The 27,257-nt window shown below is 44.9% G+C and overlaps 1 protein-coding gene across 2 annotated transcripts in view; it reads left to right on the top strand.

Annotated features, from left to right (window-relative positions):
- Positions 1 to 27,257, top strand: part of kibra (WW and C2 domain containing protein kibra) — a 54,575-nt gene that overhangs the window by 12,953 nt on the left and 14,365 nt on the right. For both annotated transcript variants that reach the window (XM_065428025.2, XM_065428024.2), the window contains exons 6-12: positions 67 to 317; positions 1,831 to 2,073; positions 4,430 to 4,663; positions 14,927 to 15,085; positions 20,830 to 21,051; positions 22,018 to 22,261; positions 26,920 to 27,079. In XM_065428025.2, the coding sequence (XP_065284097.2) occupies positions 67 to 317; positions 1,831 to 2,073; positions 4,430 to 4,663; positions 14,927 to 15,085; positions 20,830 to 21,051; positions 22,018 to 22,261; positions 26,920 to 27,079 (1,513 nt within the window). The remainder of the gene's footprint in view (positions 1 to 66; positions 318 to 1,830; positions 2,074 to 4,429; positions 4,664 to 14,926; positions 15,086 to 20,829; positions 21,052 to 22,017; positions 22,262 to 26,919; positions 27,080 to 27,257) is intronic.

Below are 27,257 nucleotides of genomic sequence, written 5' to 3'. Positions count from 1 at the left end.
TGAGAGCGTTGCTATGGTTTCACATTTAAAATGGCTTGTGACACACATTGTGTTATTGTGGAACAGCGGCTGTGGCAGCTAAAAGAGGAGCTGTCGCGGGATGTGTTGGACTCACGCGTGCCAGTGGAGCGACCAAGTGCAGCCTCCCAGACGGACCTGTCGGGCGAGCTGGCTCCCTTGGGTGCGCGGCTTGCCGAGGTGGCTCGCACGAGGCTCAGCTACGATGAGGCACGGCGTGAGGTACAGCGCATCCAGCGTGAGTTGGCAGATCTCGAGGACCGGCTGTCTCCAGGACAAGCTGAATCCGACCAAGACAGGTGGGCTTTGGACAGCATTCGAGATGCTTGACTGCAGTGAAACGTTGAAATTAGAACGGCAGAAAGTTTTCGCTGCTTGGTGTAGTGTAGTTCAAAATTTTGGGAGACCAGAACTTAGACAGAATACACAAAGAAGAACAAGGCGCAGTTTGTGCGTTGTTCTTCCTGTGTATTTCGTCTAAGCGCTGGTCCTTCAGAAATTGAACCTTGATGATACAACTCCTTCCCCGCCTCCTCTATTTAGCTGGTGTGCGTATAACAGATATTGGATACAATAGGGTTGTGCAAATATTCAAATTCCTGAATAGTAGTTTTGAATATTCTGCTATTTGCTTTAAAAAAAATTAATTCTTCTTGTTGAAGTGAAATAATAAATCTGTGTAGCTTCACTGCAATAGAGTTTTGTTATGCAGTGAAGCATATCTGCCATGTTGTGAAGCATACTGAGAGTGGAAAGGGGCACTGTAACAGGACCAAGTATGTGTTCATCATAAATGTGTGCAGGCACCATCTCCAGTCATTGTCCGAACAACGAGATGCAAGTCTTACCAAAACGTCTAGTCAGAATAAAAGTGATGTTATGCCACTATCAAATACTTACGTTTTCTCTAGTCATTGCATCTTTAATTTGTGCATTGTTTTACTTTCATGTTCTTTTCATTTCTTTTCAACTTCCTACAGGCACAAAGGCAGTCAGATCATACTTTGTTATTAATTAACCCCTTGTTGCTTTTGCCATTTAATTAATTACTTCTGCTGCACTAAATTTTGGTCTCAGTCTTCTGCAGAACAAGTCATTCATTCCAATATGCAGTAGTTCTTATGCATATCAGTTCACAGCCACCTTTCTGCCCAACAGCTATTTCATATGATTCGAAAGTATTCATCTCAAACCGCTATTTGCTTCAATCTCAAATCCACTATTCGCACATGCCTGGGATATAATGAAGGATTTTTGTGTCAAATGTGACTGCGTGATAATGAAGTTCTACTGTATTTTGGAAAGTGTGCATACCATACGTGTGCGGGTGGGGTGTCTATTCATGTCTTTCTTTTTTTCTAACTATCCCGGAACACAGAACCCTCTCGTACTTCCTGTCATCACAGGCATGCAGAAAGAGAATGAGAGCCTAAATTTGTTCAAAAATTGTACTTAATCATGTAAGTGCTGTCAGTAATGCTACACCTGTTCATCGAGGTTGCTTGACTTGACTTGAAATAAATGGCTTCTTAATGGGAGGGAAAACAGTGCTGGATGGCCCTTTGTTTTATGCCATTACATTGAGTTAACGGCATACTGCCATCAAGGCACTGATAAAGGTTTGTTCTTGGTGAAATTCTCCCCCATTTGCTTACACGTTTGCCTGGTAGTCTTGCTAAAGCCTTAACTAATGCACTGCTATGGCATGTGTTTACAAGCACAATTAATTGCAATGAAGCAATATACAATGAACCTTTGCTCACACCATCAAGGTATTATTTCTCACACCCACCTGTGTTGTTATACCCGCAGGCTACTCTTGGTGCGTGAAAAGGAGCAGCTTCTACACGAGCTTCGAGCACAGCTGGAGCGGGGAGACTCGCCCGCACTGCAAGAGGAGATTTCACGGCTAGAGCGAGATCTGGGCGACGCGCTGGAGAGCTCCAACCGTGCCATTGCACAACGGCTGCGGCTGCATGAACAGAAGCAGCAACTGTTGCAGCAGCTCAGGGATGCCACACGCCTCACTGCCTGTCTCGAGACGCGCCTCCAAAGGTGTGTAGACATGGTGCCTAGACTGCTGCCACAAAAGAAACCAATTATTTTGTTGCGCCTTTCATGTTTTGACTAAGGGCATCTTTTTTCCTCAGTTTAGCCTAAAATGACGCTAAATTGTTTTTTAATCCACACTGCTGTTGCTCAACATTGTCTGCCATTTTCCTTTTCTTTCTAAGAAATCTGGCAGAATTTCAGTTACTTACGAAAATTTCTCATGATATAAGTGCTGACTGAGGGCAAATGGACAACTAAGCCTTTGTTAAGGTACACCCTTTTCTTTTCCACTAAGCATCAATTGCTGTGAAAATACTTTATGCTTAGCATATACACAGGTTACGCAGACAGTAAGGGGGTTGGTAGGTAAGGCAAAAGAAAGGAAAACTTCTGGGGCACTCCCACATTCCCAATTGTGAAGTTTTGCTGCAAGAAACTAGTTATAAGCAGGTAGAAGGTCCCTTTAAGGGGGGATATGGGGATCAAAACTAACTTTCTTATTTTCCAGCCGATCTTGATGAAATTTTGCACAGGTGTTAATAATACTACATAAACAAAACTGTGAAAATATGGTGAAAATATGGCTGCAATATCTGAAGTACTTTAGTGTTTACAAAATTTTTCTGCTTTCATTTTTGCAAAATGCCTGCACACCTGTATATTGATGCTAGGAGTTCAAGCAAACATTGATAACACTCCTATATGTATTCTCCACACAGTGACATTCCTGTAATTTTTTTAGCCTAACAGAATTTTTTTATATTTTCATTCTTTGGCATCTACTTCAGTTGCATGAAAATCTCGACTGTGAAAACAAAAGATAACAAATTATTGAAGCAAGTATTTTGAAAACAAAACATGTCACTGTGTGCAGTGGTGCACTATGAGTGTAACAAAACAAACGGTGTAAAAATATTCATAACGGTGGCTGAGATATTGGCTTTGCAAGTTGACCTTGGTGGCAGAAAAAAGTTTTGAGAAAAAGGCGTTTGAAGTTCTGGGCCATATTTATTCGACTAGAAACCGCCGGCCTTGTAGGTGCAGGTGTCAGGTTGATCTCTTGGCTTCTTGGATCTTTTATGCTTGCTTTCATGTGCTTTTTGTGCCCTCTTCTTGCACAAGGCATCTTTCTTAGCCGCTCGACTCGCTTGAGTCCGTCGCCACCGAGCATGCTCCTCCAGCCGTAAACCCCATCTTCCGTTCGTTTGCCGGCACAGAACCAAGTGACGCGCGGACAGTGGCGGCGGTCATATTCAACACCTCCGACAAGATTACTTGTGACTAAAGATGCGACTGTATGGTGCGACCGTTGCTGATGCACGGTTCGTCTTCACGGCCGGCAGACGCACGCGCTTGGACCGCACTTTCGTCGTTCATCTCGGTGACGGCGGTGGCACAATCGGGGTACGTCGCGGAGCATTTGCGGGGCGTTGCAGGCCCGGAAGCATCGCAAAAGGCCGTTATTAGTTCGATATAATCACCACTGGAACTCAAGGATGCAACAGTCTGCGAACTGCCCGGCAATGCGTCGATAGTCTAAGCTCGCGCGCGGACGCATCTCTGCTAGGACTACTTATCCTTCGGAAGTTCGGCGGCTTGCGCTTGCGGCTGCCGAAGCGGTGCTTGGTCGCGAATTTCGTCGTCCACGTCCGCCCAGTCATGCTCGAAACCACAAAATGAAAATAGAAAACTCAAATCCGAATAAAGCGATGAAGCGGCGGCGCACCTCGAATATCCAACACGTATACAAAGGGGCAGCAGCCAGCGCGCGAAGAAACGGGAGAAGCAGACGCCGCAGCAGCTCGCCTCCGGAACCGGCCAATGGGGCGGCTCATACAACGCACGTGACGGAGCAAGCCAATCGGCGGCCGCGACAAGCAGCTCCGCGACCTTCAGACTTTTTGTTTTTTTATGCTTGCTCTTCTCTCTATCAGGAAATGAAAGAGAGGCGTCAAAAGGCGAAGAGGCGCGCTTTTCAACGGTACCAGCATGGCCGCGCCGCGTACTGCCGTTCCGGAGCTAGGGACGCTTGAAAACAGCGACTTTTCCACCGATTTTCACGAAATTTTCGCTGTATTGCCTTATGTATATATTTATTTATGGTACTTAGCAGTCGTTTTCAGCGGAAATACTTGGAAAACTTATAGAAAAGGGGTCAAAGATTCAATATCTGCAACTTTCTAAAAAGTGATTTTTGGGTCGTTTTTCAAGATTTGATCCCCGCGTCCCCCCTTAAATGCTAAAGTGTTTTGCTAAATACTGAAAGAGACAGACAAAAATATTGCTGAAGCGAGTTCATCTAAAATGGCACCTGTTATAGTCTGGTTTAACTCTATTTGACCATGTCCACACTACACAGCCTATCGGCCAGCACGCTGTCCGCATCATCGAGCTCCTCCCTGGGATCCCTGAGCACTGGCAGCTCTCACGGCTCCTTGGCCAGCCTAAGTTTTCCCGACATCTATGGTGGGTGCACGGCAGGCATGGACATGGCCTGCCGCCTTCCCCATCGCCCCACAGGCTGCAGCCCCCCGCTCTCACCCCGCTCCTCGTTGTCATCGCTGTCACCTCCTGTGTCACCGCACTGTGATGGGTAAGCCTTGCCATCAGCCTCCTGTGTATTGTCTAGTAAAATGGGCCAATTTCACAACAAGCATTGTTGCAGCCGTGACAGTTGGCAGTGATTCAAAGCATCAAATACTAGGGGTGTGCAAATACAGTGCAGTTCACTTATAACACTATCAAGAAGAACGAAAAATTCGATCACTACCTATAACCAATCGTCGCTGTATATGGACTGCCATATAAAGAAAGAAAGCTATCAAACATGCCTTCGAAGCTTCTAAACTAAATTTGTCACTTTCACTAAAAAATATATGTTGTACAAAATAGGCGGTGAATAATAAAACGTTGATTTATACTTCTAATCAGTGTGTCAAAAAGCGTGTTAGGCGCACTGAAGTAGTCCGAAATCTACACTTGCTTTCACAGAAGTTTCAGGTTCACAAACATGCTGTGCGTCGCATCGTGCTGCTTCGCAAATACTGGTGGCAATAATTTAGCTTTTATGAAATCAATGAGTGACTCGATCAGGTTTGGTGTCAAAGACAGGCCATTGTCAATCTCGCCATTATTGCTGCTTTTATCATCGCCTCCATCGCACAATGCCGCTGTCTATCGCGACAATGATCGTGCCCCGTCAGATATCTCTTCGATGACCGAGGCAGCACTATTTGCACTCATAAACTCCACCATCGAAGCATCAGCGGCTTTCACATGTTGGTTTCATTTCTATGGGGAATTCCGCCTTGATGCACAAAGCCCACCTTTTCTCTTTATCGGCAGACCCCTGGTTGCAGCTGCCCTGATCGCGGCTCTTGCCACGGGTTCATACAGTAAAACATCGTTAATTTGGATTTCATAGGACCAAAAAAAAATGTCCAAGTTAATCGAATGTCGAATATGGAGAGTATCAAGAAAACAATAAACAGTGCTTACTACATCAACACGCTTTTATTTAGTGAATGAGTGAGCCAATCATGTTTCTGTTTTGCACAAAAGCACTGAGGAAGCTGCAGTTCTCATCATCTTGTGGCCGATTAGTGCTCACAGCGGCGAAGGCCTCGCGACTTTCTGCACAGTGCGGCCGCGGCAACGTCTTCATCTGAGACAGGCGTTTTTACTACCGCGCGCACATCCCCGTTATTTTTTCGCCAGTGAGCTAGTTGCCGTCTATCACGATGTAGCCAGTGCTCTTCATCCTCTTGTCATAACGAAACAACTGTTTGTCGCAACAGCCGTGGACGAAACCGCAGCCGCTGCTGAGGTGAGCAACAACGACGACCTTGAGGTTCTGAAGGCGCGCGGCCGATGCCCGCACTGAGTCAAAACGAAGCTGTTGTTTATTACAATTACAAACGAAACTGCAGTTGGTATCGATGTGATCATGGATGGCGACTACAGTGGAATCTCGTTGATACGATTCTCACGGGCACCGAAAATAAAAACGTATTATCCAAAAATCGTATTATCCAAAACGGACTGCAAAAGATCGCGAATAATACATACTTGGCACAGAACTTGCTTTTATTAAAGCACTTTAAAATAATCCGTCACTTTGCGCTGCACTTTTTGCTTTTCGAGGTCCTGCAGCAAGCTTTTCTGGAACTCGTAAAAACGAGTAGCAGTTTCCTCGCTGAGCTCCGCAGACGCGACAAAGCCACGAAGCCCGTCCAAAGCTTCGAGAGCACCGTCAGTATCTAATGGCCGACGATCGCTGCTGCAATCTTCGGCGTCTTGGGTGTCATCGTCGTCGCTCTCCTCTTCAGCGGTAACATCTGCAATGATGTCTTGGACGGTGCGCAATTCACATGTCGCCAGGTGGTCGTGCGCCGATACAAACTCTTCCGGAGACGCGTCGACATTGAGGTCACCCCAGTCCGGGATGTCAATCTCTGTGCCGTCATCTCCATTTTCCTCAGTATCGCCAGGTGCACAAAAAAAGCCACACTTCTTGAAGCAGTTGGCGACGGTGTCAGGTTTGACGCGATCCCATGACATCGCCAGAAAATGGATGGCATCAAGAAGATCCACCTTCAAGCTGGCATCTTTCCGGTCAATCTTGGCCAAAAAGCGTCTGATCAATAAGCTCCTAAAGTGAAATTTCATGTTTCTAATGATTCCTGCATCTAGGGGCTGCAAGTGGCTGGTGCAGTTGGGCGGCAGGAAAATTACTTTTACGTTTTGCAGCCACGAAGTATCGACAGGGTGCGCGGCACAATTGTCGAGAACCAGAAGAATTCTACGGTTCGCGGCACGCATCCGGGCATCCAGAAATGTGAGGAACTCTGTGAAAAGGGCTCCAGTCATCCATGCCTTCTTATTCGCTTTATAAATGACAGGAAGGCGTGGGTTACGCGAAAAGCAGCGTGGTTTCCAGTATTTGCCAATGACAGTAGGCTTGAGCTTCTCGGTTCCATCAGCGTTGCAGCACAACAATACGGTGACTCTTTCTTTGCTTTTTTTTCCGCCTTGACACGTCTCGCCTTTTATGCTGAGACTTTTCTCGGGCTGAAGATTGATGAACAACCCAGCTTCATCTGCGTTGAACACGTCCCTTGGCTGGTACTGAGCAATCACCGCCGGCAGAGTCGAAAGCCAGTTGGAGACCTGATCTTGGTCGGCAGACTTCCCTTCGCCGGAAACGGTTTTATACGACAGGCCATGCCGTGTTTTAAAACGATGGAGCCACCCGCCCGAAGCTTTAAAATCTTCGATGCCCAACGGGAGTGCTATCTCATCAGCTCTCTCACGAACAACTGTCCCGTCCACGTTCATGCCCGCCGCCCTTACTTCCCTGAACCATGCCAGAAGAACCTCTTCCATCTTGCCACGCTGGGCGCCCCTTGTTTGCTTCACGCCGGCGCCGAAGACTTGAATGTTCTTCTGAAATTCTTCTCGCTTGCCGACGATCGTGTTCAGCGTCGAGACAGGCAAACAAAGTTCGCGTGCCAGGTCGACACGTTTCTTCTGCGGATTTTCGTCGACTTTTGCTAGGACGTCGAGTTTTTCTTTCAGCGATAACGCTTTACGCTTTCTAGACATGGTGAAGCGCACGGGTGAAACGCGGCACCAAAACAGAAGAAACAATAAGGGTGAAGTGCAAGCTGAACGCTCGAAACACCAAAATGGCAACGAGAAATGGCAAGCACAAAGCCAACAAAGCCTACAGCATCGTCAATGCATGCGCCAATCACTGCTTCTTGGTCACGTGATTTTACCGTGAGTACTATGTCTTAGGATAGATGGTGCTAAAAAGCTTCGGTGCGTTAGGTGTGCGAGCTTGCAAAAATTGCTCCCAGAGGCCACCACACTTCTGCAGGCGCTGTGCAGAAGCACGGCCGGACTCTAGCCGAGCCGAGCCAGGCCAAGCCTCGAGCATACAAAGCGCGCGTCGCCGCGTCTTTAGTCCGCCGTGCCTGTCGTTTCGCTCGATGTTAATTTCAGTAGCTCTGCCCACCCGCTTCAAAGGACTGGCTCTGATGTTATCATCATACAGAAGACGTTTCCGGGATCGTATTATCCAAACCGACGTGGAAATACGATCGTATTAGCCGTACAAAAATGCATTTACCTCTATAGGGCATCGGCCGGGAACGAAAAAAAAAATGTATTATGCTGAAAAACGTATTTAGCCGAATCGTATCAACGAGATTTCACTGTACACAGTTACAAAGGCAGGCGACCGACATGTGTACTGAGTCAAAACGAAACTAATGTTTTCCGCGGTCGACGCAATCATAGATGGCGACTACGCAGTCTTGAAAGCATGCGTCAAAGCAAAACTACTGTTTGTTGCAACCGCCGAGGCTGAAACCCCAGCCACTCTCAGTACAATCGTATGGCAACTAAGCAGTCCTGAAAGTATGCGGCCAACGCGGTGCTGTGCATGGTGGTAAATGCAAAAGTAAAGTCTTTAAAGGCACAAATAAGCACGAAGCATTCTGCCGTTGCTGTCATTCATGTACACTTTCCGCTGATGACTATGGCAATGCGGACTAGCGATTGGCTAACGACATTTTTTATTTTATGTGTCGCACATTTGCGGCGCTTCAGCGCTTGCTGAGCTTCGAGAGTTGTCCGAATTAACCAATGCATGGCCAAATATGTCCAAATTAATGAGAGCTTCATTGCATTAAACAATGCATGCGCCTGCCGGGACCAAAGGATGAGCCTGAATTATCAGATTTTCCAAATTAACGAGGTTTTACTGTACTTTTTTGAGTTTTGCAAAATTTGCAGCTTCGTCTCAAGCAACACAGTTTTGCACTTCGTCGGCATCACCTTCTACTAATTGGCTTGTCCGCTGCTGCAGGGCTGCTTCCACAGCGCATTTCTGCGCTCACTGAGAGTAGAAAGGTCAGGAGCCACTTCCTCTTCTTGCTTTTTTTTTTTTTACCCCTCTTTCTCTTCACGCATGGCACATAGTCACATAGCATAGTAGAGCACGATTGTGGGCGGTGTAGACACAAGATGGCTGGCGCCATTTGGGATGTGCTGCGCCCACTCGCGATGCACTCCGTGGCTTTCGCAGTCAATGCGCAGGTGGCACACGCTGTGCAGTAATGGCGGCAGATACGAACTCGCGTAGGCAAACTTTTCGCCTCAGCTCGGCATTGTTTGTTTAACGGGAACTTAGAAACAGAAATGTCACGATTATTCTGCAAGAAGAACGCCGCCCAAGAAAGCATGCTGATCGCATGAAATACGCGAGTTCAGAGTTCACACACTCGCAGATTCGCGCAGTTCAGAGCTTTCTACCCACATGTAAACGCCCATACAAACTTCCCCCGCATGCTTGCAATAGTTGCCGGCTGGTTGACGGCAAACCCAAACCCCGCTTTAACAGCCGTCAGTCTTACCCATACACATGATCTCACGACTGGTCAGGGATGAGCTACTCGTAGGAACACATTAGCGACGATTTGCGGCCCGTTATCACATCGGGCTGGTGACAAATTTTTCACACAGCCACGGCCAAACCATTGGCCACACTGTCTAGCCTGTCAGGCCTATTGGAGCTGCATCGTTGGGTGTCTGCGACTAAAGTTACGGTTACCGAATCTGCGCAGATCTCTTCACGCCGGTCGCGCTACCCTCAGAAAGCCAACAATCCGCCTTGCCAACGAAAGCAAGTGCACAGTATGGCTGTTGCATGTTCACGGCCACAATATTTGCGAAATACCGTACGGTGGCCCGTCATTCCGAATACCGCTCGTAGGGACACAACGGTCTCTTTTCGTAGCTTCGAGGGACCCGTCACAAGAATAGCTTTCGATTTACATTACGGGCTAGAAAATATCTTGTGACAGCGCGATGACCCCCATCTGCAGACGTATGTGTACAGAGGACTGACGGATGCAGACAAAAAAAAAATAGAAAAGAAGTACGGGAGGTCCTAGTCTCGCGAACTTGCTGTGGATTTCCCTCTTTAATGACCCTTTATAGTCTGTGCTGACCACGGTTGATGCGTGTGGTACTGTTGACCACACATAGCAATGCAGAGTGACATGATACATATTCCCTGCTTTTGTCGGTCATTCAGTTTGTCTGGCCTTAGCAAACTGAAGATAACCCACAGAAACCACCTACCATAAAGATTGACAATACCCCCCTCCTGTTTTCTGGACGAAAACTGGGAAGCAATACTTTCCAGCCCATTATTAAACTGAGAACACCATCAGTTTTTAGAACAACTTTACTACTTCAGCTTTAGAAGGTAAGATGCACTTAATAGAATTATTTGACAGACATTCTATTCATAAAAAATGTTTTCCTGGCCTTTGTATGCAAACTGATTTGTGATCAGTGCTGGCATAATAATTTGGTGTTCCCTTTAATAAGAGTAGACCATACTTTGCGTCTCGATTCATAGGTACCTAAGTTACTTATGGCTAGCAAGATTCTTGTTAAAGGGACACTAAAGGTTACCAGAAAGTCAAGTTAAAGTGGTAGAGCAATGTTCTAGAACGTCTAAGCCGTCAATATAATCGCGAACAGAGCTTTAGTAACCGAGAAATTGAGGTAAATGCATGACACGATTTGAGACCCCCCAGCGACATTCCGGTACTAAACCGATGACGAAAGGTCTCCCCGTAATTTATGTTACTAATACTCAACTACTCGTATTAAAAATATCATTTCATTCGATTATAAGACGGAAGAAAATGCTACTTGTCTACTTCTACTCGATTCTAACAAAAAATAAGATTTTGACGTTACCCTTCAGTAGTATAGGTGGTCGAAAGGTTTCGTTTTCGCTCGACTCTGCGCCGCGCACGCTTTGGAGTTCCAGTACTTTCGTTATCGCGTCGTGCTGTGAGGGTTCTGCTGGCTCGCGAAACTTTCATTTGGAACAAGCAGCGAGAATGCCACGTCCATGTGATGTCGTGGGAAGCCCTCGTTGCTTTCCCGCTCCGGAGAGCCGGTGTCAAGGCCGCCGTCGTAGTACGCAACGACGCCGGCAGTGCGAGCCCTCAGCAGCAGGGCGCGCTCGTCGGTGCTCAAATCGCTGAAGTTGAGCCCACCATCGCGAGCCAATATGTCGGTGTCAGGGTCCATTGCGACGAGCGTCGAAGTTTGCGTCATAGAATGAAGTAGCAGCTTATGGGCGTCTTGCGCTGGAGCTTGAGGTATAGTAGCGGCGCCTGGTGGCGGTGCGGGAAACGACATCTGGGTCGGCTTGGCGAAGCACGTTTCTAGGCCGAGTTTTGCGTCGATTCGCACTTTTTTATGCCCTGTTGCGAGTGCGGAAAGGCTCGTCACTTCTCACAGACCACGCCGACCACGCTGCGAGCTCGCCGCAGCCTATAGTTTAACGAAAACGGACTTTCTGTGTGCCGTGGGACGTAATGTGGGACGTAATTAGTTTCTCCTTCCGCTAGCCACCATACTCCCGCTTTCGCTCTGCTGTCGGCTCTGTCTTGGCTCTGTTTCTGGCCGCGCGTTTGCGTTTTGCGCAGAAAAGCCGTAGCGCCGTCTGCGGACGCCGTTCTACTCACCGATGGCGCAACGTCACTATGAGACCATGATGTCAGTTCTCCTCGATCGGAGGGCGGGCGATTTGAACTGCGCTAGAGGTACGCGGACGCTTCAGAACGCATTTTCTCTTAAAATAAGTCTCTCCTTGCCACGAAACAAGCGTTTCGAGGTTTCTGTGATGGCATTTCAACAGTCCACGTTGACTTAATAGTAACCTTTAGTGTCCCTTTAAGTAATGTGATTAGCCTGCTGTTCATGGGCAGCACTGTGTTTGTTGCACGAAACTTGGAAGCATAAATGTTTGCATTAAATTTTTTTATATTCAATATTTAATACGAAATTAACTTTCTTGGTATTTGCACACCCCTATCAAATACGATATTTATTTGCACAATGCTCGCACCCTCCACTTTGGCCATCAGAAATAAAATTTTGTCTACCTCGAGTACCGTATTTACTTGCATAGTGATAGCACTCGCATAACGATCACTCCCCTGAATTTTAATGGAATTTTGTCCTCAAGATTCGACTTTTTTTCCTATCCCCTGTAATGATCACACCCCGAACTTGCCACAGCGATACGTCGTGTGCCAAGTCTAGCTAATGATGACCATGCTTACCATCTGTCGAATGCCACGCGAATTAATCTTCAAGACATACCAAGCGGTCTGCACGCACCGAACATTCTTAAGCAGATGCCCCATTTCATTCCTTTACGGTAGTCAATGCATCCTTGAAAATGACTGGGGCAGCGATCATGCAGCAACTAGTGACATCACTGTTGACAGATTCTGAATAGGCCAGGCCAGAGTCAGTTTATTTGTATAATGGTTTAGTGACTCTGCATTCAGCTAGTGTATGCAAATAAAACACCTTTGCAGTTCCTACTTGTAACAAGAGCACAGGTTCTGTATGAGGTAAGTGATGCTTGGAAGTAATATTTGTCTGTACTTACGGTGGCTGGCTTGAGAACCATAATTTACAGCTACTTTATTTTTATATTTAGCATATAGAACATTTTCTTGGAAAAGATTTCCCACGTAATGACTGTGCCCCACAACATTGCACCAACTTGCCGTGAAAAAAAGTGCAAGTATTATGCAAGTAAATAGGTGGATGTGATGTGCTTCAGTGGGTCCTCACTGTTGTTTTTGTATGATGACTGCACACTACCTGCGACAGTAGCTTAGTGGCTATGGCATTGTGTTGTTCAGCTTGGGGTCAGTGATTGAATCCCAGCAATGGTGGCCACATTCTTATGTGCGCAAAATACAAAAATGCTTGTGTACTTATATCTATGTGCACGTTAAAGAACCCCAGGTGGTCAAAATTAATCTGGCAGTCTGGAGTCTCTTACTATGATATGCCTCATAATTAAATCATGGGTTTGGCATGTAGAACCATGGAATTTAATTCTTGTAATGACCACACTATAATTAGAGATAGTAATTTTCTGTGTGGTTGTAACATAAAGCAGCAACATATGTAATGCACTTCTGTTGTGATCAAAGCATGGGTGACTGCGTGGAATGGATGCAGTTGTGCTCCACTGGAAATACATAAAAAATGTGTTTCATACAGTTGATGCTTTAGTCCTTGCTGGACTAGATGGCATCTGTGACAGCAGACACAGTGTTTGGCATTTTCTTACTTTCAAGCTGAATGTGCAAGGATGTGGCTCGGTTAAAGAACATGTTGGCATTGGCTCAGACTTTCTTGTGTCAGTTACTGTATAGACTCGTGTAAGGGCGGCAGATTATTTTCACAATTTCGACGAGATGCGGCCCTTGCACGGGACCCACCCTTTTGGTCAAAATGATGCTGGCACAGTTGGCGACGCATGCACACCCCAGATCCCTGGATGTACCATTGCGTCAGAGGTCAATGTGCAGCTCTTGCAGCGGCATGCGTAAGTACGCAGTGCATGGCATAGAGACACCGAATGTGATCGCTACTTCGTTGAAAACGTTTTTTTTTTTTTTTAATACAAATTCTTGGCCACGGAAGTCGTATGAATGGCTTTGTAATTGAATTTACATGTTCACTGTGGCTGTACTTCTTGAAGTGCGTAATGACCCACCATTGAGTCACCAGGGAGTTGTGCCACTTTGAAACTTGCTCAAGGTGCACAGAGAGGGTGCTACAACGCGTCAAATAAGAAAGAGCAAGAATATTTGCCTTCTATTGATTGCTGTCAAAGGTGTTGCTTGTTTATTGCAGGAAAGCCCTGCACAGCCACACACGGGGAATAACTGCTGGGACCCATGTCGATGACTTATTAATGATGACGATGATGATGATGTATTAATTACCGTATTTATTCTTTTAATGATCGCACTCGCATAATGATCTTTCCCGTGTAATGATCGTACCCTGGACTTGTCGCAGTGATATGTTGTGTGCCAAGTCTAGCTAATGATGATCACATTTACCATCTGTCGAATGCTGTCAAATGCTACGCGAACGACTCTTGAAGACATGCCAAGCGGTCTGCACACACCAAACATTCTTAAGCAGATGCCCCATTTCATTCATTTCATCACTTTCTGCACTTCCATGAAAAAAAAACCTACAACCAAACTTGCCTTGGCTTTATTACTTGTAGGCTTCATAATGGTATTGGCGAACAACAACAAAAAAGATGCCCTTCGATTCTTCTCGTCTGCACTCGTAGCACACAACAAATCGCAAGTGGCAACTATAGTGGCCACGTTTACACTGATACATTAGAAGTGTACCCTATTCATACGCCGACACTTGTAACACAGCTAAGATATTCGCCCACCCTTAGCGGAAACGTGCCGTATTAGGATAGCAGTGAAGACAAATGCTGCAGTTTCCGCAGCATGCCCGCCATGTGTTTCTATGTCACTGGCAGCTACGCACACCCATCTTTGTTTCTGTCCCTTGAAGCGGACATGGCTACGTTATTGTCGCAGACTTGCCGATTTTAACGATATTATTCCTTACTGATATCGAAGAAACTGTTTCAATACGCGTAATGTACTCACGAGAAGAACAAAAATTCCGTTCGGCGCGTTCGGCTTGCTCTGCCAGCCGCCATATTTGTTTTGGTGTCCCGCACTGTTACAGTGGCAGCCACCTGCTTGTTGACCTGCTGTCATCCCGCAGCGAACATGGAATGAAAAAAAATTATTTTCGTGGGAAATTTAACCCATGTAATGATCACACCCCTGAATCTGGGTCAATTTTTTGGCAAAGAAGTGTGATCATTATGCGAGAAAATATGGTATTCTTGACCGGTTTGTCGGTCATTGCCACACCAGTGAATGCATATATACTTATGCTGTGGCAGGTGCAAAGGCATGGTGGAGGTTCCTCGACCTCGGGGACCGGAGCCTCCACTGAGCCCCATCTGTGAGCAGGAGTGCCTTCGCACGGGTGGTGTGTCTGCTGCCATCAGTGACGAGTCCGTGGCTGGAGACAGCGGTGTCTACGAGGCTGCGCCACCAAGGTAAGCCGACTGTCATTGGACATTTGTTTGCTTTCTTGGCGTTGTCATCGTCATCAGCACTATGGGGCAGCCATCACTTCGAGGTGTCTTCTGTTAACCCTGTTCTCCATCAACTGAGTTTGTGCAGTACTGTAAAACTGGTTTGAACAAGCTTGCTATCGACGCTTGGGTTTTGTAGTTGTTCATTCATCTGCGAACTTCATTTGAAGAATGTTTAACTCTATCGTTACCTCACGAAAATGGTCGTTTCTTGTAGGTGTCAGAAAAAAATTATTGACCACTACAAATAATGTTCCAGCACACATTGGAGCATAGTATATTGTGCATAATGAAATGCTCTTTCCAAAAATATATGTTGCCAAACAAAAAAAATTTATCAGGTTAAACATAAAAAAATCTAGAAACTGCCATTATCGCTGCCAGTTGATAAAACCAACAGTGAAAGAACATGATATCCACAAAAACATTAATATCAGACGAGATTCAGAATATACATTTGAAAGGTAACACAAGAATAGTGTCTGTAAAAAATAAATGCTCATTACCCCACTTTTTTTGGATACAAAAAGAAACTAAGACCAATTCATCGCTCATGCCATGCGGTGAAGCAGTTTCTGGATTTTGTGAAGCATAGGTGCACTCCACACTTTTCCCAGAAAACATCTAGCTTTTGTTCAACTTTGCGGTCCTTGTAACACAATTTGCAGTTCCGCTTTTTTGGCATTTTCTGAGGATGGTCCAATAAGTCCAATGATCATCTGTTAGTGGACAACGTTCGGTACTCTTGGGATGATAGCAAAAAAGTTATCGTTAGAGAAAGCCGTCGCTTGACTGCTATAGACAACGATTGACAGTTCCGAGAGCAATGCTTCACGCTTTTGAATTTAAATGCACGTAGCCTCATTAACAAAATTGAAAACTTTAACTGGCTAATAGAATGTCATACTCCATCAATTATATGTGTGACTGAGACTTGGCTAAACGAATCCATTCTTGACCATGAGTTCTTGCCTCCTAGTTACACGGTTCTGAGAAAAGACAGGCCTTCTGGCCGTGGTGGCGGAGTAGCACTTTTTATTAAGAGTGGTATTGAATTCTCTTTACTACCTCAACTTCCAGATGTTGAATCAATATGGTGTAAATTAAAAATTGATGGTCTCGCTATTGTTATCGGTGCTATCTACCGTCCGCCAAATTCCGCCCCTGACATTTTTTCGGCTATCAGTGATTATATTGTCCGACATAAGCTTAACTGTTCTAAACTGGTACTAACCGGTGACTTTAACGCACCCGCTATAGATTGGCATTCGTTATCATCAACTGGCCGTGATAGGATAATTTGTGATTCGTTAATTGACATGTCAGTAGCTTTCGATCTATCGCAGCTGGTTGTCGATACAACGCGCGATGATGCTGTCTTAGATCTTGTTTTTGTCAATGATGACCTGGTAAAGAATGGATATCAGTGCCATGTTGTTGACGGAATTTCCGACCATAAGGCTGTTATTGTTCGCCTAAATGTTGCTTGTGTACCAGTACGACCAACGTTTAAAACTGTCCTGAATTTTGAGCGTGCTGACGACACTTCTATTATTGCTAAACTTGCATCATGTTTTGATGATTTTGTGTCTTGTAGTGAACACTACAGTGTTGATATGTTGACTAACCAATTTTATGGTATAGCTAATGAGTGTATAGCGCAATTTGTTCCTCAAAAGAGTATAAAACGGCATGCTACACACCCGTGGTATACCAGACCAATTATACAACTCAAACGTCGCATTAAGCGACTGCGAAAACGACGTAATGCACAAAATAATGACGGGGAGTCCCTAAATAAATTACTTAAATCTGAACTAAAATCCAAAATGAGTGAGGCTAGAAGGTTCTATTTCAATACCACATTATCCTCTTTTATGAAAAATAATCCACTTAAGTTTTGGAAAACCATCAACCCTGCTACCTCCTGCCCGTCATCCTTCGTAATAAATGATGTGTCCTGTTCGGACCCTTCGACAATCTCGGAGGCGTTTAATGGCTATTTCAAATCTGTGTTTGGAGATGACAATGGTACCACCCCCGACATTGGTATTATCCAGGAAATGCCTCCGTTTCCAGTAATTGAAATGAGCTATACCGGTATTTATAACCTTCTCTTGAACATCGACGTCACTAAGGGTGCCGGACCGGACGGTATACCAAACATGTTTTTGAAGCGCTATGCAGAATGGAGTGCTCATTACCTAACCATAATTTTTTGTAAGTCATTAGAGACATGTACTGTACCGGCCATTTGGAAAATCGCCAACGTAATTCCTGTGTTCAAATCGGGTAATAAGCAACTAATTTCCAACTACAGGCCTATCTCGTTAACAAGCACTTGTTGCAAACTCTTAGAGCACATAATTCACAAACATGTCCTTCAGTATTTAACTACTAATAATATATTGTCGCAGAATCAACACGGTTTCCGCTCTGGTTTTTCTACAACTACTCAACTCATTGAATTCACTCATGACATCGCTTCGGCTCTAAATAATCGAGGTCAGGTTGATGCCATATTCATAGATTATAGCAAAGCGTTTGATATGGTGTGCCACAGACAACTTCTTCTTAGGCTCAGTAAAATTATTAACGATGATAAAATACTTGGCTGGATAGCTGATTGGCTACATTTAAGATCTCAGTATGTTACTTTTAATCACGCGCAGTCATCGTCGGCCACAGTCACTTCCGGGGTACCACAGGGCTCAGTCCTTGGGCCCCTGCTGTTCATTATTTATATTAACGATGTCACACAGGTCATTAGGGACACACCAGTGAAACTGCGATTGTACGCCGACGACTGCGTGCTCTATACCACAGTAACTAACAGACGAGATCAAGAGGTTCTCAACAATGTATTTTCGTCCTTTTGTGGTTGGAGCAATGCGTGGCAAATGAGTATTAATTACCAAAAAACTGTACAAATGACTTTCACTAATAAAAAGCAGCCGTTCAATTTCAGTTATAGCTGTAATGGGCACTACCTAAATTCTGTGAATACCTTCAAATATCTTGGAGTTACCTTCACTCAAAACTTAAAATGGCAGCTTCATATTGAAACAATTTGCGCTAGGGCACTTAGGAAACTGGGATATTTAAAGCGAACCCTCAAATTCTCAACTAAGGACTGCAAATTAACAGCTTATAAATGCCTCGTCAGACCATTACTAGAGTACGCCTCAGTGGTTTGGGCACCATACACTGCACTTGACATTAGTAAGCTTGAAGCTATACAAAAGAAAGCAATACGGTTCATTTTTAGCCGATATGACCGCAACTTTTCTCCCTCATCTCACGCATGCGCATTATCAATAGAACCCTTGGCTCATCGACGCACACTTGAACGTATCACTTTGCTACACAAGATTGTACACGGCCAAAGTTGCATTGATGCCCCGATTTCCTTCAGTCATCCCACTGGGCGTGCCACGCGCCGTTCACACCCACTTAATATTGTTCCTTTCCAGTCTTTTGTAAATTGTTTTAAGTATTCGTTTTTTCCAAGCACTGTTGAAATTTGGAACAACCTAGCTGGTTCCTTGCGGGAAAAATCTAATGAAGAGTTTGTGAAGAGTTTGTGAGTTTGCGAAGAATTGTCTAACCATATTTTGTAATTACGTTTCAAGTTCATTGTATGTTGTGTTGATCGAATCTCTGATGTATCCACTCCTGCTATGTCTCATGTATTGAGACAGCAGTATCTGTAAATAAATAAATAAATAAATAAATAAAACATACTTCACCATTTCGTCTAGAGTCATGCACCTCTCCCAGGACCGATCGCTCCCAGCGTAGCTGAACAACTACAAGATTATGCATCCAAGCAAATCTGTTTGCATTTTTGCAGGTTGTCTTTGTCGCCTCTACAGAGAAGAAGAGTAGAAAGAAATCCCACACCGTTGTAGACTGTCTTGCGCTGATCCATAGTCCTGGACAGAGATGTGCTACGGGCGGCCTTCTTGGCGTGATTGGAAGTTTCTTTGCTGCCGATGGCAGCACATCATAATTAAACCAAGCAGGCACCCTGAAAGTAATCAGTAGAGCTCTCAGGTCGTGCAAAAAGATAGGCAGATAAGCGCGCACAAGGTAAGAGACCGCTCAAGGCCATAAACGAAACACGCTGGTGAACAGCTGCGGATGTCCCATGCTGACTCAATACATTGCCACCGTCAGAGCTTGACTGCTTTGCTGTCATCTTCGGAATCATAACTCGAGTCCTCATCACTAAATTGAAGTGCAGGTGCAGCATGGTTTTGAGCAAGACACTTTTCTTGCGACGCAGCCACACTGGACGATGCCATGGGAGCGACTTTCGATAACTTCGTAGTGACACCGGCAGCGCCCTTTGCCATGATTTTGCGAGAGAAGCGTTACCGAAACTCTTGGACATGGCTTGGTAATGCCAGGTCCACATGTTGGACATATGCGGTGGAGCTTCAGAAATACACTTTGGCAGAATAAAACGTCTTAAACTCCAAACCAAAGCTCACTAGTGAACAGCTGGCGTCATTTTTGGTTAATTATCACCACTCAGCACTATCGGAAGGCAAAGCCAGCAATATAATTTAATTCTTGACTTGCTTGGAGTCATTTGATTACAAAAAGTTGGTGCCGGTATCATGCGGCATGCTCTTTTCTCATGCGCGACAGAAGGTGACAGCCACGCCTCTTTTCGCAACAACACCCGCACATTAGTTCATAAAAAGGTCCGTCAAAAATCATGTTGCCGAAGCGCGAAAATTTAGACTTATTCTGAAAGTGCAGTTCCGGTACTAACTACTGGATGGCCTTAAGTGGTTAAGAAACGGCTCCAACATGTCGAAATCCGTGATCTAAAGCATCGATCACCAGTGATCGAGTTGAATAGGCGTGGTAACGAAAGAGCTAATCAAGTGGTCTTTCACTGCATAGTTGCAAGTTTTTATATTTCATTAGTCATTCTAATTTTCTTCCACTCTCAACTGCAATTCGCTTCCCTTGTCCTTTACTGTGCTTCTCTACTGTACCACTGCTTATTTTATAGTCTCTATGCTGCACTGTGTGATCTGCCCAATTGCAGTAAAACCAGATTAATTCAGATTTCACGGGACCAAGAAAAATGTTTGTATTAACCAAATGTCAAATTAATTCACTGAGGGTATCAAAAGAGCAATAAACAAATGCTTTCATCAACATGCTTTTATTTAATGAATAAGAAAGTCATGTTTGTGTTTTGCGTAGAAGCAGTGCAGAAGCTGCAATTCTCATCATCTCGTGACTTATTAGCACTCGCATCGGCGAAGTGGTTGTGACTTGATTTCTGACTGAATTGTAACTTAATGAAGACATGTAAGGCCTGTGCCTTCATTTGAGACCTGCTTTTGACTATCGTGGGCACATCCCAATTATTTTTTCGTCAGGGAGCTGGTCAGTGACAGATTATCTGTCCATCTCAATGCAGCCTAAGGGTGTGGTACCAGCATGTGGGGTCACGGTATAATGTTTTTTCATCCAACAGCTTCCGTCATGTTTGTGACTTTATGCATGCACTGCACTGAGTCAAAACAAAACAACTGCTCACTGCAACTATGAAAATAAAATGATACATATGGCCACAAACTGAAGCAGCAGCTTCATTTTGAAAGTGAATACTCTCAAAATGAAGCTGCTGTTTTGTCAATCGATAGGGACCATAGCACTCTGATTTGCCTTCCCTTCAGGCCTGGCGATGAGGAAGAAGAGGACGAGGAGGAGGATGAGGAGGAGGAAGATGATGATGATGATGAAGAAGATGAAGATGACGAGAACCCGCTAGACCAGGTGGACTTCCCCTGCCTCCAGCTCCAACTGAGGCTGCAGCACTGCACCAAGGACGGCATGCTGAACTTGCGTATAGAGAAGGCACGACACCTCAGCATTCTTGTGGCTCACTGTGCCTCTGTGTAAGTGCCACATTACTGCTGCCCTGACTTACGATCCGATTCTTTTGTTGCTTTCAAGGGAAGTAAACAGCGTACACTGCAAGTTTGAAGGCCAACATTGTCGAAGTTTTAGACTGCGTGAAAAGCGTAGTTTCATATAGTGTAGATAAGGAGCAGCCTTTGTTCAAATTTTAAAGTTTGAAATGTGAGTGGATGCATCATGAACAACTTGCAGAAATAGACATTTCTAATTAAACACCATCATTAATGCATGCAGGAAATTACGTAAAACCCACAACCTTGAAAACCAGCATGGCTTCTGGACACGAGCTCTGCGATTGGACAATGCCTGCGGCATGCTAAAAATTTTGGAGTCAGTGTGCTGGCATATGTGGCATAACTGTTAAACACCAAGTGCATGCATTTGCAGGTGCTCTTTAGGCTTAACAGTGAACTTTTCAAAGCGACATGCTATAAAGTGTTTCTGCTATTGAATTTTGTGCTGTTCGTTTCAGCACTACATTTGCACAAAGAGCAGTGTTTGTAAAAAAGAGAGCGTAATTAAAATGTCTGGCTATTCATTAATTAGGTTTTCAGCAGTAATTGTTAGAATATGAAACTGACAGCACAACATGGCCCTTGTGAACAGGTGTCAAGAGCTGGCCGCATGCGCATTTCAACACTTGCAAGAGCTGGGCAAGAATTATCTGTTTGTTTGTAGAAACACAGTGCACCCTGGGGTGAGGCCAAACAGCTGAGGAACACACTTATACATACTTGGGGGAGGCACTGTGGGGAGAGAGCAGTGTTGATGTGATACCATGTGGACAAACTGGAGTGGGGAAACAACTTTGAGCACACTTGTAACGGGACTCTTCCTTCTCACACTTTGGAGTTGTCTACGTTATTGGGTAGCAAACTTGGCCTGGCACTGCATTACGGCATGTACTGGCATGGCTTTTCAAGTATGTCCCGTCTACCCTGCAGTTGTGTGCGTGCTACGGTGGTTCCTGGGGGTCCTGGCTGTGGCTGGCACTCATCGCCCTGGGTGCGGCTCGAGAGTCACCAGCCTGTAGGCGCCACCACTGCAGATGCTGCCAGTGGCCAGACTGGCGGTGAAGAAGACACTCTGGGTCAGGAACTTCACCTTCCTGTGGGACCTCGGCTGTCGGGACACACCCTGCAGCTTCAGCTCTGGTGCCAGAAAGCCCGCATGGTCCAGGAGTGCCTGGTGAGTGGCTCTTTATATTGCCATAGTCTTCCTATAGCAACTGCTATAGGGAGGTCTAGCGCTGCAATAGTTCAGCTACCATGGGAATGATGGTTTGTATCTGTGAATAAACACATTGTGTGCAGAAGTGACACCACAAGAAAGATGGACAACAAAGTGCAGTAGTTGGTAGCAGCACTTGATTGTTGTCCATCTTCTTTGTGGTGTCTCTTCTGTGCACAACATGTTTAGTATTTCTGAATATCACCACCTTGCCTATCACCACATTGTTTTGGTTTGCACATGGATTTGTCTGTTTGTGCTTGTCTCAGACATTCTTATGGCTGCATTTATTATGATTTAATTTCCATGCAGTCACACTTTTCTAAACACATGAAGGCACCTGCAAACATGCACAATCATTACAAATTGTACAAATTGTAGTGAAATATTTTGTTGCAATGTCACAAAGTTATTTTAAGCCAGAGGGATGAAGTTTAGCGTAAATCTGTGTGCTACTTATCATTCCCAGGCTGGCTGAACTGCCATACTTTTAGCTCCTGTTAACACAAGTACAATGATATTTTTTGTGGGAAACTCTGTGTATATTGCCACACGTTGCTTTACTTTTTTCCACTGACTGCTTTCACTGAACTGTCGCTGGATTATCAGATCATTGCTAACGAACAAGGTGCACTTTGCACTACTGGAAGCTTCGTAAATGTCGCAAATTCAATGGTGACGCAGGCGTGCTTAATTGTATTGCGTGTTCAACACAAATAGTGTTGTGCAATCTGGAATCTACGTGAGCACCAGCAATTGCTCTAGACTGTACGGCAACACATGTGTAAATCTCTGGCAAATTTGAGACATGAGTTTTTTATTCAGCAGCCCCCAATCACTCTCACTGCTATCATTGCGACATTAGCAGGGCTTTGCTTTCAGGGCACAAGTTCTTAACATTGTATGTTGATTTTGTTTCTCACAAATATACTTTGTACAATTTGCAATGAGAAAGGGCAGGTAAATGCTGCTGATCAAACAGCTTGACTGTTCTTCTTTTCCTAATCACAGACATGCACAGACGTGCGTACAGTCGACTTCCTTTAATTCAACCCTGACGGGACTCACAAAATTAGAGAACTTTAGCTTGTCCGGTATTCAGGTAAACACAGGCAGACTGGTTGTTGGGGCGGAGATGTAAACGTGAACGGCCTTTTGACTTTTCGGCAGCAACACTATTGCGGCAATGCCGTAATCTCACATTTACATCTCCGCCCCAATGCCCAGTCCGCCTGGGTTTCCCTAAATACTGAACAAGCTAAAGTTCTCTATTGATCAATTATGTGGCGGGTTGAACTAAACAAGATGCAGAAAAAAGTGCCTGAACATCCCACATTAAAATGCACACCCGCTTTCTATGTGTCCAAAGTGGAAACCTAAAGTAGAGGTGGCATTAATAGTGGTGGGACACCTGCATCAACTGCGCCATTTTGATGCAAATGCAAATTCCTGTGCCAGACTGCGCCAAACATGGAAAATTGATAGAAATTGCGCCACGCTGCACCAAAACGACTGGCATGTGTGCTCTGGCAGTGGCCGCGAACAGCAAGCAGATTCATTCTACAAAAAAGAGTGCAGCCATTTACATGCCGCACACCGTGCGAGGACTACTCCCGCACAGAATTTTTGCAGTGGGCTGGACTTTCTGGCACCCCCAGCTAATGGCTGGTGTGCATGCGGCCACTAGAGTCTACTAGAATACGGTTGAGTGGGCTGTGTAGTGCGGCACTTCCTATAGCTGAGGCACAAAACAACAAAAAGTAGGCTGACGGGGCTGCGAGCAAACTGGATACAGTGAAACCTTGTTAATATGAATACCACATTAAAAAGCTTTTCAAAAATCCCCTGCTGACTCAATGTAAAGATATTTCAGTACTGCAAACTTCAGACTGCCGATCTTTACAGAATAACAATTATTGTTCAGTTTCCATGCCATGTTAACAACGCCTCAGTACTATGAACTAATATTTCGAAATCTGGGCTTCTAAGATTTCTGTTTCCTTTATGGCAGCCAAACAGTAGGCTAGCAGACAATAAGGCGCAGAAAAAGAAGGCTGCGGCACACGAGTTTGGAAAACCTGAGACGGCACAAAATAAAAAAATTGAAAAAAGACGTGGTAGAGAATTTTTTTATCTATTGTAGAGGCAACAACACATCGGGCTTTGCGAGCGCATGCTCTGCCCAGTCAAGTGTTGCGTAACAGCAGAGGCACATTTCTTCCTTGTTTTAGAAGGAACCTTCTTCGGTGGCAGTGCAGATTTCAGTGTGAATTAGTGGGATGTGTTACATATTGCTTTCAATACATTGTTGGATGGACACGGCGGCTACTTTGAATTATCCAAAATTTTGAATTAACGAGTAGTGAATTAATGCATGCTCACTGACCAGGAGAGGCAAAGCAGAAGGGTGGGTCTAAAAATTAATCTGCAAAAGGCTAAAGTAATGTTTGACAGTCTCGGAAGCGAACAGCAGTTTACGATAGGTAGCGAGGCATCAGAACTGGCAAGAGAATAGATCTACTTAGGGCAGGTAGTCACCACGGATCCGGATCATGAGACTGAAATAATCAGAAGAATAAGAATAAGCTGGGGTGCCTTTGGCAGGCATTCTCGGATCATGAACAGCAGGTTGCCATTATCCCTCAAGAGAAAAGTGTATAAAAGCTGTCTTACCAGTACTCACGTACGGGGCAGAAACCTGGAGGCTTACGAAAAGGGTTCTACTTAAATTGAGGACTACGCAACGAGCTATGGAAAGAATAGTGATAGGTGTAACATTAAGGGATAAGAAAAGAGCAGATTGGGTGAGGGAACAAACGCAACTTAATGACATCTTAGTTGAAATCAAGAAAAAGAAATGGGCATTGGCAGCACATGTAATGAGGAGGGAAGATAACCGATGGTCATTAAGAGTTACGGACTGGATTACAAGGGAAGGGAAGCGTAGCAGGGGGCAGCAGAAGGTTAGGTGGGCAGACGAGATTAAGAAGTTTGCAGGCACAACATGGCCACAATTAGTACATGAACGGGGTAGCTGGAGAACTATGGGAGAGGCCTTTGTCCTGCAGTGGGCGTAACCAGGCTGCTGCTGCTGATGGTTATGGTGATGATAATGATGATGAATTAACGAGCTTTTACTGTAGTAGACAGCTATACAAAGTAAAAATAGCAGTTTTATCAACCATATAAACTTGTAAACATTAGCTTGCTAACTAAATTATAAAGCAGGCTGTCACGCAGGCACAAGCAGACATGAACACATCTCACTCAACGACTGCGGAAACTTGCTGTCGAGACGCTCAAGTGAGGAAGCGCAGCAGCAGCAGCAAGCGAATTGACCTTCGTGCTACCCCTCACTTAAATGCGAACCAAGTGGCGAAAACACAGCACACAATCTGTTCACATCACAGATCACCTTCAAGATAGGACCCGTACAGCTGCGCCATACCTGGTAGCTGTCGGTGTAGAACGCGCTCTTCCCCCGGTGCTGTGCGTGCGACCGAAGATGGCGCGCATCCTCGCCGCTTTCCTCCCTTACACTTGCTAGATTGAGCTGCCATCATCAGTTCATCCTTGCACGCTTTCAATCACACGTACAGCATACAACGCACAGTGATGGTGTTATCGCCCCTGTACTTTATACAAAACATGATCGCAACGCCAGTGGCAGAAATGCACCTGGAGTGTCCATGTAATTGCTATCGCAATAACTACACATTGGAATCGTTTTACATCATACCAGCCAAGGGTTGATCGCGGCTTTGGCTCTGCGGTGACATATGGTGACCCAGAAATTGTGTTACCACGTCAGTTGGACCGCATAACTTGAGAACATTTGCCGTCTTCATCATGAGTGCACGTGTGCTGACTGGTCAAGTTCGAATTATCCGACGAAGGCCAATTTTAGGATCGAAATAATCGAAGTTAGGGCTCATAGAAATGCACAGACACCGGCCGGGACTTTTGTTCAGGATCAAATTAACCAGAGTCGAATTTATGGAAGTCTGCTTTAGCAAGTAACATAGCAAGAAGCATACTTTGAACACACAAACTGAGAAAAAATATAATAGACATTGATGGCATCACACACATTTAACATACAGAGTTGAATTAAAAAAGTTTTATTTTTATTCATTCATTCTTGAGTTGCTTCTGCTTTACCTTCACTACACCACACTTCCTACAGAATATAATTGAAGGTGCTGGGTAGACAGCTGCAAGTATAGCAGCTCAGCCAGCATGTGAATGATGAGTAGTACTGCCTGAAGCTTATCCTTGTGGCTTTCAAACAGCCTTGTGACTCTGCAAGTTGAGCATTTTCAACAAAATGTTGTATTACAAAAGCAACAATTTGCAATGATCATGCATTTTTGCAGAGACCTATTTCCTTGATGCATTTAGAAAAAAATATATATTTAGAAAAAATACTGTGGATGGGGTATAGGGGGAGGCCTTCCCTAGATTTGTAGCTCATGCTTCTAAAGTAGCGTACATATTGCATTTGCAAAGAGCAGAATTATCTCTAACTGTGTTCTCTAATGCATTCACTGTGTTTAAAGAATAACAATATATTAACTCAAATGCAAAAACATAATAATCATTGCCTTCCTTCCCAGGGCTGTGCTCAGCTGCCTCTGTGTGGCCTGAACCCATCTGCGATCTTGCTGCGTTGGTTGGAACTTTTCCCCCCTGAAATGCTAGTGGCAGGAAAAGACGAAAGCAGTGATGAGTCAACAGTCATCTCTTCGCAGACATCCACACTCACAAGGAACATAGGTGAGGTACTGCACTGCAGCCATGGCTTCCCCTGAAATGTGAGAATTCACAAGTGCCTGCGGGGGGCAGATCCTTGTCTGCCCCCCGCAGGGGCAGACAATGAAATGAAATGGCAGCAAATGAAATGAAAGATATGAACGGTATGCCTTTCTTTTCTTTTTTTTTTTTGTATATACAG

The sequence above is a fragment of the Dermacentor albipictus genome, chromosome 3 (assembly GCF_038994185.2).
Source record: "Dermacentor albipictus isolate Rhodes 1998 colony chromosome 3, USDA_Dalb.pri_finalv2, whole genome shotgun sequence".
Classification (NCBI taxonomy): domain Eukaryota; kingdom Metazoa; phylum Arthropoda; class Arachnida; order Ixodida; family Ixodidae; genus Dermacentor; species Dermacentor albipictus.
This window is presented reverse-complemented; position numbering and strand designations above follow the sequence as displayed.